We start from the raw sequence: 20,672 nt of genomic DNA on the forward strand, positions 1-20,672 counted from the left end.
AGTACATACATCCTCATATGGAAGAATGTACATATATAATTAAGTGAAAAGACTCAGCTCAGAGGAACCATTATATATATTTCAAAAATACATGCTTGCAGATGTATAGAAAAAAGTCTAAAAGGCTAAACATAGAACTGTAAACAATGATTACCTCTGAAGATTGTGGTGAGTGTGAGAAGAAAGAAGAGGACTTTTTACTTTACACACTTTGTACTGCTTAAATGTTTCGCATTAAGTACATACCAGATTGATATATAAAAAGCACACAATTTAAAAAGTGAATTAATCAGAGTCTTCAAAAGTTGTTAAAAATTTTAAAAAGCAGGAAGGGTCAACCTACATGCTGAGGCTAACTGCACTGTTAATGAAAGCACATGAGAATAGTCATTTGAGGTAACACACACACATACAAAAGGAAGTACATTCAAGGTGATTAAAACTCTAGAAATTCTGGGTAAGTGAAGTTTATTGACTGGTAATTTCTTCATAAAGATCATAGGTTGAACATGCACATCTAATCTAATTCCAATTTCAAACCCCCACGTCACCCACCCAAAACTCCACTAAAACTATAGTAAGAAGAACTTTTAAAGTTGAAACTCAGCAATGAGGAATATAGAAGAGGAAACAACAGTAATCAAGTTTTTGAAGCTGGAAGCAGATGGACAAGTGGTAGAAATCCTAAACCTAAGCCAGCATTATTGGATAAAGCTGAGAATCAACCCATCTTCAAAAGGCTCTCAGGAATGTTGCATAGATGACTGATCACTGATTATGGGCTCCTACCCCATGAATGGCTTTGTCATATCTTAAAATAACAACACTGTTCTCTTTAGAATTTAACATAAAATAGTGAAAGTAAGTAAGGGCATGATTTGAGTTCAGTGGACCAAGAAACATTTACTTTGAGAGACCTTTCAATGAGATATATAAACTCTCAACTATTAATTAGTGGTGAGAATAAAAACTTTCTTAGTCAACAATTACCTTCTTAAAAACAAATTACTCAGCTATATAAATAAGTAAACCTTGAGGTAAAAGGATTCTCATTAAAAGTGATGTCCTGTGTTGAGTGAGAATATAGGCTATTATCTATTTTTCATTGTCTTCTTTACCCAGAGCAACAATGCTTTTTCTATTACTTTCCCTTTCTCATACAGAAGCAGCATTTTAAAAAGCAACAATTAAGCAAATATTTAATGATTGGCAGTTCAGGTGAGAAAGGAGAAATCAGGGTGGGTTTGGGCTTTTCTGAAAAGCAGCATGGCATCTTCCAATAATGCTCTGCTTTAACGAAGATGTAGTTTGTAGAAAAATTCTGACCATATAACAACTTTCAACAGAGTGATTTCTCATTGCTTCCAGTTACCAAAATAATAATTCCTTCCCCATGAAAATAAGCACAGTATACACATTTAAACCTAAATATTTTTAGGACCCATATAACAAAATTACCTGATGCATCAATAGAGTAAAACTACTATATGGGTGAAGCCTAGCAAATATGTAACATGATAGAATCAAATCCCCAGGAGTTTTTAAAAAGGGTGATAATCTTATTACAACGAATGTTTTCTGTTATGAGATTATTTTATTTTAAATCACTTACAAAAACTAAGTAAAGATTTGAGAGCAAAGAAGCTCATCTAGAATTGGTCAAAAGTTTAACAGTACTATGAGGATTTTTTTCTGTCTTACTCCAGATTGTCACAGAAACTGAAAACTCAGTATCAAGGAACGACGAAGCTTTTCATAGAGTAGTCAACAGTTATCTGATTTTATTTAGTTAACTTTGAGACATAACTGCTCAGTGTAACTTTTGTAAATTATAACTTTAAAGACTTATTAAAATGAATAAATATAATGCACTTGAGGAAGTTATTAGGTTACAAGGCCACCATTAACACCTAGCAGAGAATATAACTGTACCTTACCCAGTACCTAAGGATGTCTTTGAAATTAGAATGAATTATGCAAACCGTTTTAAAGTACATTTGAAAACTGAAAGGTTGGAGCAACTATTAACAAAGTCAGACACGTATAGACATCATTTATGGTGTCATGCTATTTCACCAGAACTCCTACAAGGCAAAAGGTAGCCCAGTTGGATTATACATAGATGCCATAAATGGAAGAAGTCAGGTGGCATCTAAGAAATTAATAAAATGGCCAGAGGCAATAAAACTAGAGGCAGAGATAAGTATGGACCATAAAATCAAAATATTAGGTTGTTGCAAAAGTAATTGTGGTTTAACAAGTTAAAAATAATTGCAAAAACTGCCATTACTTTTGCACCAACCTAATAACTTGATTATCCTCCTCCATATCTTAAGGAGTAGATTACCCACAATTTTGAGTCAAGGACCTCTGAGGATGCAGATGTCAATAAAAAGCCACTACTTTAACTGGAAATCATCAATCCAAGGTAGGAATCCTCTACAAAGTGATGAAACCTTTGCTCACTAATCAAGCTCTCTGGATAAGAGCGCATATGTACATTCAACATAAAGAGCCCAACTTTCACTTCAGTTCATTCAACGACTCTTTCCCTGTTTAGTTCACTCCACAAATATGTATTGAGTGTTTATTTTCCCAGACAGTGCGTTGATGAAATAGGTTACCAAAGTGAGTAAGAGACAGTCCCTGTAGAGGACTTACAGCCTAACTAACGGGAGAGACAAGCAGCTGAGCAGAGACGCTAACATAATGTGGTCCATGCAGTGATGCATTCATGCACATTCATCCACTCACAGAGCCCAGTCTAGAAACAGGATGGGGAGGGAAGTCAGGGTTATTACGCTGGATAAAGGATATCTGAGATAGATCCTAAAAGATAGGAAGTTAGTAATGTAAGTAACGGAAGAACATTCAAGACAAGGGAACAGATAGTAGGAGCAAAGGATTGAGTAGGAAACAGTCTGATGTACGGTAAAAGGGGTGAGGTGTGGGGTACCACAAGTAGATTGTAATTATTAAAATGTAAGGAGAGAGATGGTGAAGGGTGGGAGAGGAGTCTGACAACGCATAGGCCACAATATAGAGGGACTAGAATGACATGCAAAAATTCTTAAATTTCATCCTATAGGTCATGGGGACATAAATATATATATATATATATATATTTATATATAACTATGTAAGCATTTCTTAAGAATATTTTTAGTTTACAAATGTAGAACTTCATATCAGAAAGCCAAAATTAGGCTTGGGCAACAGAATGAAAACTTCAGGGTGAAAGAGAACTTGGTTTAATTATAGATTTGACCCCTTACTAGCTGTGGGAAGTTGAGTAACTTCTCTGAGCTTCAACAAGTACAAGTATAAAAGGGGTTACAGGCTTCAAAGGGTTCTTGCAAAGATCAGGCAAATAATCAATAGTAGCTAAAGCTATTATTCATAAATCAAGAAAATGTATAAATAAAACTAATATATTGCATTTCAAACTCAAGTGAAAAAACAGGAGTAGCACATGCTGTTTCCCTGCTAGGAGTGTTTCTTCAGCCATAACAGGTACACATACGAGTACACATGCAGACTGTTTATAATACCATACCTAACTCAAAGAATATGTATTATCAATTGTTGATAATCCAACAGCATATTAACTGGTTTGCAATTAACCTGTGATTAAAGTGCCACGAGAATCCCACCCTTCTCTCTTTCATTAGAGAGAAGCTGGTTAGGGAACTGTAATACCCGAACTCTTCCCCTGACCACACTTAACTCACAAATCCCCAAGACAGAGTTCCTACCACTGTAGAACCCAGGCTTCCCCAAGTGTTCTGGTTCCTGCCTTGGCTCTTCAAATCTCACTGCTAGGAAAAGTTGGGAGAGGACCAGAAAAATCAGTACTTGCTACAACTGGGTCCCCTAGAAAATTATTTCTTTCTGGGTTATTTGTGATATTTGTGACATGATCCTCCCCCCCCTCCCCAATTCTACTAGTTATTCCAGTTAATTAATAATTGACCATACTTAGGAAGTATAATTTCGAAATCGCTAACAACTTGAAACTCTTTTACTTCATTAAAAAAAATTGCTTTGCCAAATAAATTCTTATCATTATATAATCATTTTAAGTTATTTCAAGTTTTTTAGTCAGCTTAAATAATTTAATATTAATTGTAATATTAGTACTATAATACTTTAGTATTTTAGTAAAGTTAGTGATATCATAAAGAATTAAATACTAAATCCCAGGTAAATAGTCCCTGAGGCCGAAATTAATACTGTATCAATACTGTTATATAACTGTTAATATACATAATAAAAATACCAGCAAAATTACCTTGGTGTTCTTCTAAATCGATGTCAAGTAGCCTTATTTCTTCATTAAATTGATATATTTTTTCTTGTATATCTGTCAACCTGTTGAAAATATTACTTTACAAATTCATGACAGATAACATAGGTATTGAGTAAAAACATTTAATGATGATAAGAAATCTTAAATCTTTTCTAAGCTACATAAACAATACCTAGAAATAACATGCCCTATTCTGACGATAATACTACAGATCTAGAAAGATCTAAAAATCTTTCCTAGATCTTTTTATATGATTCACATTTCGAGTACAAGTATGTTCTGAACATGTTAGGTTGCCTGATTTCAAAAGCAGACTTTCCTAGTCTTCTTTTGAGCTTTATTTGCATTAAAAAAGTGAAAAATCTTTACAAAATTTTAGAAAAATCTTTCTTTCTGTAGGTTTGTATAAACTGAACTAAGTTGGTAAATCAGTACCAAAAATTAGAAAATTTACCATTGATAGATTATATGGGTTACCATTCTAGCAAAAAGCAGTTGTACTTATTACAAAGCTACAGTAATTAAGACAGTGTGGCACTGGAATTAGATATATATAGCAATGGAATAGAACTGTGAGTCCAGAAAAAAGACCCTGTAGCTACATATAATTGATTTTTTGACAAAGGTGCAAGATAACTAAATGGAAAAATAATATTAAATAATATTTGTTGAAAGAATATTTCAACAAATGGTGTTGGGACAACTGGATATACACAAGTAAAATAATGTAACTGGACTGCTACCTTATACCATATACAAAAGACAACTCAAAATGGATCATAGACATAAATATAAGAGCTAAACTAAAACTCTTAGAATAAAACATAGGCATGAATCTCTGTGACTTTGGATTAGGTGCTGGTTTCTTAGATATAACACCAAAAGCACAAACAACAAAAGAAAAAAGTAGATAAATGACATCATCAAAATTTAAAACTTTCGTGCTTCAAAGGACACCATCAAGAGAGTGAAAAGACCACCCAGAGATTGCAAATCATTTATCTGTTAAGAGACTCATATCCAGAATACATGAAGAACTCTTATAATTCAGTGATAAAAAGATAAATAACACAATCAAAAAATGGACAAAGCATCTGAACAGACATTTCTCCAAAGATAATATACATATAGCCAATAAATATAAGAGAAGACGCTCAATATCATTCCCTGGTTAGTCACCAGGGAAATGCAATCAAAACCATGAGATACTGCTTCACACACGCCCAGTATAGCGAAGAAAGATAGATAGTAATAAATGATAGTGAAGATATGGAGCAACTGGAACTCTCATACACTACTGGTAGAAATGTAAAATGGTGCAACTGCTTTAGAAAATAGCCTGGCAATTCCTCAAAAAGTTAAATATAGAGTTACTATATAAGCCATCAATTCTACTCCTAGGTATATACCCAAGAGAAGTAAAAACATATGTCCACACAAAAACTTGTACATGAATATCATACCAGCATCATCCATCATAGCCAAAAAAAAAAAAAGGAAACAATCTAAATGTCCACCAATGGATGAACAGATAAATATGATATATCCACATAATGGAATATTAGCTGGCAATAAAAAGAAATGAAATACAACACACATGAACTTTGAAAAGTTCAAGACTTCAGCCATATATAACCACATGTTATATGATTCCATTTACATGAAATGTCCAGGATAGGCCAGTCTACAGAGACATAAAACAAGAGTGGCTATCTAGGGCTGGGATGGGAGGATGAAAGCAGTGATGGTTAAAAGGTAAGGGGGGGTGTAAGGGCTGGGGGGGTGACTGAACTGACCTAAAATTGACTAAGGTGATAGTTGCACAACTCTGTGAATATACTAAAAATCTCTGAACTGCGCACTTTAAATATGTGAATTGTATGGTATGTAGTTGAAAATAAGATTGACTGTGGCATCCATATTATCAATGTGAACCACTGAAAACTTACTGTAACAATATGCACCTCTGGTACATTTACAATGAGAAAAGGATGTAAAACATCCTAGTATAAATGTACTTACTGTCGCTCCATGCTGGCTATTTCCTGATTATCTTCTTTAACCTATAAAGGCATAAAAAAGAAAATAGTATTGAAGAATTACTCATTGTTAGGCTATCTTAAAGAGAAATTCCTTCAAGGTATGTTGTACTAAAATGTCAAATCTCATCTCTGTCTTGAAACCTCTTAAAATTCAACCTTTAAGTTAAAAGGAATACAACTAAAGAATTATTCACAAATTTTTCTTTCATCCTCAAAGGAAGGATGGTGACTGATATTTCCATACCAACACACAAGGCACCATGAGGTTAACACATCTTGAGGCCTGAATCAGTTTACATAAATATCTGTGATTTCTGAGACTGTCTCTACCCTGTGGCCCCAAATCCAACAGACAAAGTAGGGTTAACAGATTTAGCAATCCTGTTACATGTGAATTTCAGATAAACAATAAATAACCTTTAAGGTACGTATAGACTATGGAATATTTGAAATATACTTATCCTTATTTTTTATTTTTATTTTTTTAAAGATTTTATTGGGGAAGGGGAACAGGACTTTTTCCAAGTCAAGTTGTCCTTTCAATCTTAGTTGTGGAGGGCGCAGCTCAGCTGTAGGTCCAGTTGCCGTTGTTAGTTGCAGGGGGTGCAGTCCACCATTCCCTGGAGGGAGTTGAACTGGCAACCTTGTGGTTGAGAGGATGCACTCCAACCAACAGAGCCATCCGGGAGCTCAGCAGAAGCTCAGCTCAAGGTGCGGAGTTCAATCTTAGTTGCAGGGGGCGCAGCCCACCATCCCTTGAGGGAGTCGAGGAACTGAACTGGCAACCCTGTGGTTGAGAGCCTGCGCGCCAACCAACTGAACCATCTGGAGGCAGCTCAGCTCAAGGTGCTGTGTTCAATCTTAGTTGCAGGGGGTGCAGCCCACCATCCCTTGTGGGAGTCGAGGAATCGAACTGACAACCTTGTGGTTGAGAGCCCACTGGCCCATGTGGGAATCGAACCAGCAGCCTTTGGAGTTAGGAGCATGGAGCTCCAACCGCCTGAGCCACCAGGTCGGCCCACTTATCCTTATATTTACATACTTATTCTAAAAGATAATTCTTCGCTTATCTGAAATTTAACTAGTCGTTCCGTATTGTATCTGGCAATCCTATTCCAAGATCACCCCTCCCCTGCCTCCAATGATCTCTTTCCAAGAAACTTCAGTGATTCTAGATTTTAATACCTTTCTGGAATGATCCAAATACTTAAATATCTCATTACTTGATCCCTAAGTTTCTTCCAAACACACTGGTTTCAATCTAAGACCACAAAAATCTAATTTGTAGGCTCTTGACTAGAGCTGTTTCAAATATACCTACATGTAGTTCTCCTAAGGGCCCTACAGTTATGGAGTCTCAGGATAAATAATAGGCTAATTATAACTTAGTACTAAATTAAAGCCAGCCTTGGGGTTTTAAGAAAGCTACTGAATACGTATGACATGATCTTGTGACGTGTTGTGACTTAATAGGACATTTTAATTCCATTCACTTCATGAAAGCACTGAAAATAACAACCACAAAAAAAAAGCATTTAGCCTTGGGGCACTTCATTTTCCAAATACAAAGCCCAAAACAAATAATGGAACAGATCTTTAATAAGATTATCTAATTATTTACTGACCAATAAAGAAGATTTTCAAGTTTTTCTTATAAGAATCCAAAACACGAAAAAAAATGGCCAAAATATGCATGAAGACCATATAAAATTAGGATTTATGTCAAAAAAGTTTGTGAGAAATCACTTTTACCTAGATTTTCTTGGTCAAGTAGTTGATATCAATTTAGGTGAAGCTCACTTTTCAGTTTTTTAAGACAATAAACTTAATGATTTCTGCTCTATTTATATGCCTTAAATAAATCAACACATTTACCAAATCCTGATATATTAAAATGAGTATGTTTGTTTTTGCTACCTGCTTAAGCAATCTCTCTCTCTCTTCCATTGGGGAGCCCACACTTTTATCTTCTGCAGTCATTTGATCTCGATGGGTCTCTAACTCATAAAGCTTTTCATACAGCAATACAGCCTCCTGCTTTATCTGGGAGTGTGCTATTTCCTAAAGTGAACAAAAAAAGGAAAAATTTATTATTTTATCAAAAATTATTTTCAAATAAGAATATTTGAAAATATGTATTTTCAAACAAATATTCATAAGAATAAGGACAAATTTAAACCACCAGCATCTTTAATTAACACTCTCAAGTATCTACAGTATTCAAGAATGCTATGAAGCACATTTCTAAACTGGAAGAATAAAAATAAATCTCTGTATACTTTCATAAGCTATTTTCAGTCTAAGATTCACAAGAAGATGGTACCCTTATTTTATTTTCTAAATATAACACCTGAAAAAAGATAAGGGCAATGGGGAGATAATAAAGAGTCACAATGTAAATACAACTTAAACCACAATATCCAATTCAAAAACCAAAGAACTGATCTCTGGAGGGAAAATATTTTTCCCTGAATAGGTCATATATATGCTTTCCCACAATGTTATTGGTTGAATTGTATTCCCCAACAAGATATACTGAAGCCCTCATCTCCAATACTTGTGAATGTGATCAAGTTTGGAAATGGCGTTTTTGCAGATTTAGTCAAGTTAAGATGAGGTCATTAGGGTGGACCTTAACCCAGTATGACTAGTGCCCTTAAAGGAAGACGAAAAATACAGGCAGAGACACATAAAGAGAATGCCATGTGATGACACAGGCCGAGATTGGAGTGACGCAGTTGTAAGTCAAGGAACGAACAGCAAGGACTGACAGCCACCACCAGAAGCCAGCAGGGAAGGAGAATCCAGAGTCTCAGAGGGAGCCTGGCTCTGGTGAAATTTTGTTTTTAACTTCTAGCCTCCAGAACTGTGAGAAAATTTCTGCTGTTTTAAACCACCCCACAGCACTAGGAAACTAATACACACAAGCAGAATAGTTGTTGTGTATTTACTACTGTTCTGCTGTTCACAAAGAGAAAATAAGGGATGTGATAATTTTCTTAGATGACTAAAATAACTAGAGGTGGGGGTGGTGTTATTGGTGTTGGTGGTGATGATGATGAAGAAAAGGACATCTGAAGCTGTTACTGATTGAGCATTTGTTCTGTCTGTGCCAGGAACTGTACTCCATTTTCTTTATACACTATCTCTAATACTCAAAGCAACTCTGTAAGATAGTGCTATTGTATCTGTTTTACAGAATTTTTCTAAGATAGCAGAAATAAAAGTTAATGATGGTATCTGAAATCATGAACAAGATCAAATTTTTAAGAGGGAAGACCACATTTTTTTTTTTGAAAGCAAAAGAGAAGGAATCTTAAAAAAAAAAAAAAAAAAAAAAAAAAAGTGAACAGGAAATGTTTAAAAGTCCATGGGCAAAGGGTTACATATGCCAGTCAAGTAATGGATTAGCCACAGGTGAAAAGGCATGACCATAAAATACAGATAGAAGAAATGCAGATATTTTGAGGTATCCCTTTTCATAATATCTTCCTCTTCCTTTTGCTTAATCATCCTATAGATTTGTTCAAATTGCATCAATAAAACTATTCCTGAAGACTCAAGCTTATGTTGATCCTTCACCTGATTTTTTAAACTCCTGTGAACTGAATAAGTAATAATACTTGCACAATAGTAAGCATACGGTAGATATTCAATAAATACTAGTTGATTGATATTTGACATAATGTTTTCTAGAAGAACAAGTAAAAAAATACAAGGAACCTGGGAAAAGTTAAATAGAATTAGTGACTTAACACTTTCTTGGTTTGAGAATCCTGTACATTATTTAAAATTCCTGTTATTTTGGGCATACATGTGCTGATGTCAAAGAAGAGTGGCATCAATACAAACATTAAATCCAAGGTTATAGCTTGCGCCTTTTCCTGTGGAAACTAAATTTGCCAAGAGCATTTGACTCTCTTCCATATGCCCTAAAAAAATATTGAGGAATTGAGAAAGCTGGCTGTGTTAATACTAAGTATTGTTCTTATTCCTTGAAACATGTTTCTCTTACCACAGAGATCCAAGAAAATAAAAATTATGTGTACCCACATATAGACCATCTGATATAAAAACAAAAGTTAAATTTTTTTTTTTATTAGTTTCAGGTGCACAAGACAAAGCAATGCTTACACATTTATCATCCATATCCCTCACACTGTGTGAACCCCCTCCCCCCATCCACTATCCCTCTGACATCACACAGAGCCATTACATTTCCACTGTCTCTATTCCTAATGCTGTACTCTGCTTCCTGTAACCATATACATACATACATACATACATACATATATATATATATATATATATATATATATATAAAATTAGAGTTGGCATTCATTACTGTTCAGCTTCAGGTGTACAGTGCAGAGATCAGGCATCTAAATCATCCACGAGGTGGTCTCCCAGATGGGACATGTGTCCATCGGATACCCTACAAAATCTTTACATTATTGATTACGTTCCCCAAATTAATTTTCAAAACCCCGTGGCCATCTTGTGGTTACTGACTGTTTTCTAATCCCCTCACCTTCTCCTTTATCCCCACCCCCCCGTCCATCTATCAACCCTCAGTTTTTCTTCTGTGTCTCCAAAACTGTTTCTGATTAGTTCATTCACTTATTCTTTTCTTTAGATTCCACATATAAGTGAGACCATATGGTATTTGTCTTTCTCTGTCTGACTTATTTCACTTAACATAATGTTCTCTAGGTCCATCCATGTTGTTGCAAATGGTAAGATTTCTTTCTTCTTTATGGCTGCATAATACTCCATTGTATAAATGTACCACAGTTTCTTAATCCAGTCATCTACCGATGGGCATTTCGGTTGTTTCCATGTCTTGGCTATTGTGTATAGTGCTGCAATAAACATAGGAGTGCATAAAGATTTTTGAATTGGAGTTTTGGATTTCTCCGGATAGATACCTAGGAGTGGGATTGCTGGATCATAAGGTAGTTCCATTTTCAGATTTTTGAGATACCTCCATACTGTTTTCCATAGTGGCTGCACCAATCTGCATTCCCACCAACAGTGCACAAGCGTTCCCTTTTCTCCACATCCTCGCCAGCACTTGTTGTTTGTTGATTTATTGATGATAGCCATTTTGACTGGGGTGAGGTGGTATCTCATTGTGGTTTTTATTTGCATTTCTCTGATGGTTAGTGAGGTTGAGCATTTCTTCATATGTCTGTTTGCCATCTGTAGTTCCTTTTTAGAAAAATGTCTCTTCATGTCCTCTGCCCATTTTTCAATTGGGTTGTTTGTTTTTTTGGAGTTGAGGGAGTTTTTTATATATTTGTGATATTAACCCCTTATCAGACATATCATTGGCAAATATCTTTTCCCATTCAGTAGGATCCCTTTTTGTTTTACTGATGGTTTCCTTTGCTGTGAAAAAACTTTTTAGTTTGATATAATCCCACATGTTTACTTTTTCTCTAACTTCCCTTGCGCGAGGGGATATATCAGTAAAAATCTTACTCCGGGTAATGTCTGTGAAGTTTCTTCCTTTATTTTCTTCTAGGAATTTTATGGTTTCAGATCTTACATTTAAGTCTTTAAGCCATTTTGAATTTATTTTTGTATATGGTGTAAGGAGGTGGTCCAGCTTCATTTTTTTGCATGTGTCTGTCCAGGTTTCCCAGCACCATTTATTGAATAGACTGTCTTTACCCCACCGTACATTCTTGCTTCCATTGTCGTAGATTAAATGGCCATATAGGCATGGATTTATTTCTGGACTCTCTATTCTGTTCCATTGATCTATGTGTCTGTTTTTATGCCAGTACCATGCTGTTTTGATTACTGTAGCCTTGTAGTATAATTTGATGTCAGGTATCGTTATACCTCCCACTTTGTTCTTATTTCTCAAGATTGCTGAGGCTATCCAGGGTCATTTATGGTCCCATATAAATTTTAGGATTATATGTTCTATTTCTGTGAAAAATGTCGTTGGTAATTTGATAGGAATTGCACTGAATATGTATATTGCTTTAGGCAGTATGGACATTTTAACTATTTTAATTCTTCCTATCCATGAACCTGGTATGTGTTTCCATCTATTTGTATCTTCTTTCATTTCTTTCTTCAGGGTCTTGTAATCTTCTGAGTACAGATCTTTTACTTCTTTGGTTAAATTTATTCCCAGGTATTTTATAGTCTTTGGAGCAATTGTAAATGGGATTGCTTTTTTAATTTCTCCTTCTGATGTTTTATTATTGGTATATACAAATGCAACTGATTTCTGAATATTAATTTTGTATCCTGCTACTTTACTAAATTCATCTATCAGCTCTAATAGTTTCTTGGTGGAGTCTTTAGGGTTCTCTATATATAGTATCATATCATCTGCATATAATGACAATTTTACTTCCTCCTTACCGATTTGGATGCCTTTTATTTCTTTTTCTTGTCTGATTGCTGTGGCTAGAACTTCCAGCACTATGTTGAATAGAAGTGGAGAAAGTGGGCAACCTTGCCTTATTCCTGACCTAACGGGGAATGGTTTTAGCTTTTCACCATTGAGTATGATGTTAGCTGTGGGTTTATCATATATAACCTTTATTATGTTGAGATATGATCCCTCTATTCCCACTTTCTTAAGTGTTTTTATCATAAATGGCTGCTGGATGTTATCAAATGCTTTTTCTACATCTATTGATATGATCATGTGATTTTTTTCATTTTATTAATGTGGTGTATCATATTAATTGATTTGCGGATGTTGAACCACCCTTATATACCAGGGATGAATCCCACTTGGTCACGGTGTATGATCTTTTTAATGTATTGCTGAATTCTGTTTGCTAATATTTTGTTGAGGATTTTTGCATCTATGTTCATTCGTGATATCAGCCTGTAGTTTTCTTTGTTTGTGGTGTCTTTGTCTGATTTTGGGATCAGGGTGATAGTGGCCTCGTAAAAAGTGTTTGGGAGTCTTTCCTCCTTCTGGATTTTTTGGACAAGTTTGAGGAGAATAGGTGATAATTCTTTTTTGAACGTTCTGTAAAATTCACCTGTAAAGCCATCTGGTCCAGGGCTTTTGTTTGTTGGGAGATTGTTGATTACTGATTCAATTTTCCTGGTGGTAATCAGTCTATTCAGGTTTTCTGTTTCTTCTTGAGTTAGCCTTGGAAGGTTGTATGCCTCTAGAAAATTGTCCATTTCTTCCAGATTGTCAAATATGTTGGCATATAGTGCTCATAGTAATTTCTTAACATTTTTTGCATTTCTGCGGTGTCTGTTGTCACTTCTCCTCTTTCGTTTCTGAATTTATTAATTTGGGTCCTCTCTTTTTTTTAATGAGTCTGGCTAAAGGTTTGTCAATTTTGTTTATCTTCTCTAAGAACCAACTCTTGGATTCATTGATCTTTTGTATTGTTTTTCTGGTTTCTATCTCATTTATTTCCACTCTGATCTTTATTATCTCCTTCCTTGTATTCCCTTTGGGCTTATTTTGCTGTTCTTTTTCCAGATCCCTTAAGTGTGAAGATAAACTGTTGATTAGTGATGGTTCTTGTTTCTTTAGGTAGGCCTGCAATGCTATGAATTTCCCTCTTAGGACTGCTTTTGCGGCATCCCATAGATTTTGGGTAGTCATATTTTCATTTCCGTTTGTCTCGAGATATCTTTTGATTTCTTCCTTGATTTCCTGCTTGACCCATTCATTATTTAGTAACATGTTATTCAGCCTCCATGAATTGGTGTGTCTTCCAGTTTTTTTCCTGTAGTTCATTTCTAATTTCATAGCACTGTGGTCAGAGAAGACAATTGGTATGATTTCAATTTTCTTAAATTTATCAAGACTTGTTTTGTGGCCTAACATATGGTCTATCTTGGAAAATGTTCCATGTGCGCTTGAGAAGAATGTGTATCCTGCAGCATTGCGGTGAAATGCTCTGAAAATATCGATTAAATCCAAGTGGTCCAATGTATCATTTAAGGCTGTCGTTTCCATATTGATTTTCTGTCTGGAAGACCAGTCCCTTGCTGTCAGAGGTGTGTTGAAGTCCCCTACTATGATAGTGTCCCTGTTGATCTCTGTCTTTATGTCAGTCAATATCTGTTTTATATATTTAGGTGCTCCTATGTTGGATGCATAGATGTTTACCATGGTTATGTCCTCTTGTTGGATCGATCCCTTTATTATTATATAGTGCCCATCTTTGTCTTTTAATATTTTCTTCATTTTAAAGTCTATTTTGTCAGAAATAAGTATTGCAACTCCAGCTTTTTCCTCATTTCCATTTGCATGAAATATCTTACTCCAACCCTTCACTTTCAGCCTGTGTGTGTCTTTTGATCTGAGGTGAGTCTCTTGTATACAGCATATACAAGGGTCTTGCTTTCTTATCCACTCAGCCACCCTATGTCTCTTGATTGGAGCATTTAATCCATTTACATTTAAAGTGATTATTGATAGGTACATAGTTATTGCCATTTTTAAATTTGTAGTTAGATTGTTTTCATCTTTCTTCTATTTACAGAAGTCCTTTTAGTATTTCTTGCAATGCTGGCTTGGTGGTAATAAATTCCTTTAGCTTATTCTTTTCTGGGAAGCTCTTTATCTCTCCATCAACTTTAAATGATAGCCTTGCTGGATAAAGCAATCTAGGTTGTAGGCCTTTGTTTTCCATCACTTTGAGTATCTCCTGCCACTCCCTCCTGGCCTTCAATGTTTCTGCAGAAAAGTCATTTGATAGTCTTATGGGAGTTCCCTTGTATGTAACCCTCTGTCTTTCTCTTGCTGCTTTTAGGATTCTCTCTTTGTCTTTAACCTTTGCCATTTTAACTATAATGTGTCTTGGTGTGGACCTGTTTGGGTTTATCCTGGTTGGAACTCTCTGCACTTCCTGGGCTTGTATGTTGGTTTCCTTCATCAGGTTAGGGAAGTTTTCGGACATTATTACTTCAAATATGTTCTCAATCCCTTGCTTCCTCTCTTCACCTTCTGGTATTCCTATGATGCGCATGTTGTTGCACTTGATGTTATCCCATAGGTCTCTTAAACCATCTTCATTGTTTTTTATTCTTTTTTCTTTCTGTTGTTCTGTTTGGGTGATCTCTGCTAACTTGTCTTCTAAGTCGCTGATTCGATCCTCTGCTTCATCTAACCTGCTGTTAATTCCTTCAAGTGAGTTCTTTATTTCAGTAATTGTGTTCTTTAGTTCTAACTGGTTGTTCATTATGATTTCTACATCCTTCTTGATGTCGTCTCTAAGCTCCTTAAACATTCTTATCATCAGTGTTCTGAACTCTGTCTCTGATAGGTTGGTTACCTCTGTTTCATTAGGTTCCATTTCTGGAGGTTTCTTCTGTTCTTTTATTTGGGACATGTTTCTTTGTTTCCCCATTCTGGCTGACTCTCTGTGTTTGCTTCGATGTATTAGGTAGATCCCCTAAAGTTCTTAGTTCTTCCTGGGTTATCTTATATAGTATGTGTCCTTTATATTTGACTTGGGCACTACTTCGTTCTTCTCCTCTGTGTGCGCTCCAAAGGTGACTCGTGTGTTGTGTATATTGTCCTGTTAAAGAAGATCTTTAATTGCTTTTCCCTTATGAGTAGGTAGGGTTAACTCCTAGGCTGACTAGTTGTGAGACTTGGCTCTGCCCACTGCAGGGTGTTCTGCTGCATGAAGGTTGACCGCTTAAATGTGGTTTGGCCTCTATGGGTTCTTGTGCCTGTAGAGAATTCCCTCTGGGTGTGTCACTTGTAGGTCAAACCCAGTAGTACTCTGGTTTGGTCTGGAGTTGGCCTCTGGGTATGTTGAATCTTGTGCCTCTTAAGCTGGGCCCTGATAGGGCAATTTCAGAGCAAAGCAAATCACCAAGCACAATAACAACAACAACAAAGAGAAAATCAAATACATTCACATGTAAAAACAACCAACAACCCCCACTCAACACAGGCAAAGATATCAAAGATATAAAGACAAAACAAAACAAAAAGCAGCGCCAGTCTTGACTTAAGCCCACCAAGTAATCTCCAAGTTGTCCTGTGCTGTACCCAAGAGTCCCTTGCGTATTGTGCAGGCAGAGCCGGTCACCTGGTGCCCAGAATGACGTTGGGACTGCAGATTTACATGCATGAGGCTGAGGGGTCTGGATGGTAGTTTTTACAAAGCCAGTGCAGTTTCTGTCCTTGCCTGCACATACGCACACTGAGAGTAGCACCACCAGCCCTGTGTCCAGTTCTCCTGAGTCTTTGGGCACTTCTTCCGTGTGTGTGTGTGTGTGTATGGCAGGCGGGAGATTTCTGAGCTGCTGAAAGCTGGGAGCTGTGTCTGCCGCTTACTGCTGATCCCTGGGAGTGCCTCCGCAGTTGTAATTGCCCTGCCTTAGACAGGCCGGAAAGGATGGGGGCTGGGGATGGAGGGGTCTTCTCTCTCCCAGCCCAGCCGTGTCACACTCTTCCCGCAGGCCAGAAAAGGTGGTGGCTGGGGGCGGAGGAGTTCCCTCTCTCCTAGCCCAGTAAAAACCACACTCCTCCCAGCCTCCTCCCTGGGCCAGAGCCGCCTGCCAGTCTTCCCAGAGCCCGAGCACCAAGGCTCCTCTGCAATCTGACACTGCTCCTCAGTCCAGGGGCCAGTTCAAGTCTCTGGAAGGGCGAGGCGAGGGGCCCAGGTATGGAGTTTGTGTACTTTGTCCAGCCTAGGGCTTAACTGGAGGTATCAGCTGAGGTTATTGCCTCAAATGCTGGATATGCTGCCCCCTCATTGGGAGAGATCAGCCATAGGACGCAGGGAAAGAGCCCACCTCCTGGCTTTTGTGTTCTCTGTTCCGTCCTGGGATCCCCTGCGTCTCTGCAGCTGCAGGTGCCGGTGGCGTTTCCACCTCTGCAGATGTGGGCCATGTTTCCACCGCCGCAGATGTGGGCCCCGTCCCCACAGCCACAGGTGCGTACCGCGTTTCCACCGCCACTGATGTGGATCGTGTCCCCACCGCCGCAGATGTCGGCCACGTCTCCACTCTGCTCCCTTCCCTCTTCCCCTGATCTCCCAATTTTCCCACCTGCAAGTAATCCTTGCACGAGTCTCTTAGCTGTTCTGCGTGATGAGCAGAGTCCTTTAATGGGTTATAAATGTCCTGTTTCTGGTAAGATCTGGGGAACTCAAAAAGTGCGCCCCGCTGCCACCATTCCTATGACATCACTCAAGTTAATATTTTTAAGCAAACCATTTTTTATAGCAAATTTCCCAAAGAATGATTATAAAATACTCAAGCTAATTTTTTTTGCAAGCTAGGTAACAGCAATCTCGTCAATCTACAATGTTACTAATCTTATCATCATATCTACCTGAATCCATAGGCGATAAGGAAAGGCAGGCAAAGTCTGAGGTATAGACAGTATACTAACATGCAAAAGACACGAAGAGGTAGTTCATAGAAAAAGAAACACATTGGCCAAAAGTACATATAAAGAGACACTCAACTTCCCGCATAAATAAATGAAAATTAAAACAAGATAGTAATTTTTACCCATTAAACTAGCAAAAATGGAAAAGGTGGATAATGCTCACTGTAAAAACAGGCACTCTCATATGTTAGGGAAAGGAGTAGAAAATGGAACAATCTTTTTGGAAGGCAACTTGGTATCTCACAACATTTAAAAGTGTGTAATAACTGACCCACTGCAATAAATTTACCTTAAGATATACTCATGTAACAGCATAAAATGTATGTATTCAGTGCAGCATTATTTATAACCCCAAAAAACCATAAACAATCTATCCATCTATAAGGCTGTGTTATAGTCATACAGTGTAATGCAATGCGGTAATTTAAAAATAATGAAAGCTGATGTGAATAAATATTTGAGAGAGAATGTTAGGTGAAAAAAACTGAAACCTGCAGACAGCATAGCAAGTGTGAATGCCACTTGAGGTTTATCCACAACAATAAAACCAAGTTAGGATTATAGGATTGTTGTGAAGATTAAATGACAATGCTAGTGATAAATGTCAAGAAATCAAAAAAGCACACAGTAAGCACTCAATAAATGTAAGAGTAATATACTTACAAGAAGCGGAGTACAGCATTAGGAATAGAGGCAGTGGAAATGTAACGGTTGTGTGCGATGTCAGAGGGAAAGTGGATGGGGGGGTTGACACAGTATGAGGAATATAAATGATAAATGTCTAAAATTACTTTGTTTTGTGCACCTGAAACTGAAAAAACAAAAAAAAAAACCAACAAAAAAAAACCCTGCATCAGTGAACATAAAATAAATAAATAAATGTAAGGGTAGTTCTGTCTGGAAAAAGGGGAAAAAACAGGAACTTTTACTTTCATCTTAAAATTTTTTTTTAACTACAAACATGGTCTGTTTGTGAATTAAAATTGCTTTAAATAAACAAATAAGAAAATCAATGCAAGCTTTGACATCTTGAGTGATAAACTGATCTCTCTTCCCCTTCATATTTTTTTTAGTCTCTTGTTTATGTGTTTAAATTACCACCAGATTTTGAGTTTCCAAGCATACCAAATGACTTTTTTAGTACACAGCAAGTACTCAACAATTGAATCTAATTTTTTACCCAACTAGGATATTTATGGTCCTGAATGGAAAAAAGTTATTATACTCCTGTAAGTGAATTGCTAAATAAATATATACCTGTATGAGTTCCATAAATACATTTAGCTGAATTATCTTTTGTATCAGAGTAACATAGGAACCCTTATTTGATTTTATACTTACAGCTTCCAGACTCTCTTTTTTCATGCTCAGTAAATCTAGTTGCTGTTGAAGTGTATCTAACTCCTAAAAAGAAAGGGAAAAGGAAATACATATGCAAGTCACATTAAGAATAAATTTGTTTCTTTGCTTCTCAACATTTCAAATATGGATGTGATAAATTTTGTAAATATCTTCAACATGTACCTTGTGATTTTACTAGAATTTAACATTCATTATTTCTATTTTTGCCAACTTCTTTCATTATTCCTAAAACCTTTTCCATGATCCACCTTTAAAAATACTTTATAAGCTTGTAAAGGTAGCCAGACCTTTTCACAGTGAATCATCATATCACTGTAGTCATCATATTAAATATCAGAACCCTTCAAATTGATGATGTCATTGTTTAAAGTTATTTTTAATTTTGATTTTTTAACCATGTTTTCTTATCTTTTGCCTAATTCCTTTTTTAAAATTAATTTTTAAATTTTATTTTATTGTAGTAAGAACACTTAACATGTACCTAATTTCTTTTAGGGCCAAGATCTATATAGCAATTTACATGGCTCACTCCTAGGGATAAGACCTTAGCATTGATTACTGTGCAGGATTAACTATATTTTGATAGCATTCTGGCATTTCTGTAATACTTTTTCTTCACTGTTTCATTGTATCTTACACATCCTGTCTAAAGTATAAGTTATATTGAACTGTCAATGAAGGAATATATGACAAAGTAAAACTACTTTCATTATTGGCATTTGTGGGAACTAATTCTCTGTCACTGGTTAAGGGACACCTGGGCATGAAAGAACACTAACTTGCAAATCTGAGTCTCCACCACAATTGAATGCTGGGAGGACCTTGCCAAAAGTGAAGACTGATCAGCAGCAGGTCTAGTCAAGCTCTCAGGGAATGCCGCTGCTGCCCGTATTTTTGGTAGCAAGATGGCTATATGCCTGGTATAAAAAGTAGTGATGAGTATTACCTGCAACAATTTCTCATTTGTGGTTTTCATCTCTACGTACTCGAGTTGTTTTTCAGGAGACATATTTTTGATAATGCCATCTGCTGCTTGTTTTTCCTGTTCAATTTCTTCTTCTACACTTCTAATTTGTTTCTCCTTCCTGAAATCAAAATTATGCAATATTCCTTATCATATCAAGAGAAAAAAAATCAGTTAATTTTACTCAGGTCCTGATTTCAATGAAATAGGGTACTTAAATTTATTCAACCATAATTCATGATTTAAAAGTCGTTTCAGATGTACAAAAAAATTTTATTGGACCTATACAAAATTTGGCCTCATCAGCACAGACTTATTTTGCGTCCTTCTCTTTGCAACCCCCCCAAATGCTTCTATTTCCTTACTTTCCATTTTATTTTACTTTCTTATAAGAAAACAGAAGAATTATCATGGAAAATCATTAAAGCCTGTACATATAAGGATGCATTTACATTTTTTGTTACCATACCAAGACAAATAAGATAGTTATATTTTAGAATAATGGTTTTCAAACATCTTTTAGCTACAGAATTCTTTGACTAAATGAAATCTTGTATGGAGGCTTATTATGTAAAGCATATAAAGTAACACAGTTCTGACTAAACTGGTAGTAGGGAGACCTACAGTGGAATTTTA

General features: G+C 36.3%; 1 protein-coding gene across 1 annotated transcript in view; it reads right to left on the reverse strand.

The window, feature by feature from the left end:
- The window catches only part of IFT74 (intraflagellar transport 74), an 82,054-nt gene that overhangs the window by 24,203 nt on the left and 37,179 nt on the right, over window positions 1-20,672 (reverse strand). Inside the window, exons 9-13 of the mRNA XM_074330295.1 lie at window positions 20,019-20,157; window positions 19,052-19,114; window positions 8,269-8,412; window positions 6,332-6,372; window positions 4,292-4,371 (exon numbers count right to left, since the gene is read on the reverse strand). Coding sequence (XP_074186396.1) covers window positions 4,292-4,371; window positions 6,332-6,372; window positions 8,269-8,412; window positions 19,052-19,114; window positions 20,019-20,157 — 467 coding nt within the window. The remainder of the gene's footprint in view (window positions 1-4,291; window positions 4,372-6,331; window positions 6,373-8,268; window positions 8,413-19,051; window positions 19,115-20,018; window positions 20,158-20,672) is intronic.

This window comes from Rhinolophus sinicus, linkage group LG04 (genome assembly GCF_036562045.2).
Source record: "Rhinolophus sinicus isolate RSC01 linkage group LG04, ASM3656204v1, whole genome shotgun sequence".
NCBI classification, from domain to species: Eukaryota; Metazoa; Chordata; class Mammalia; order Chiroptera; family Rhinolophidae; genus Rhinolophus; species Rhinolophus sinicus.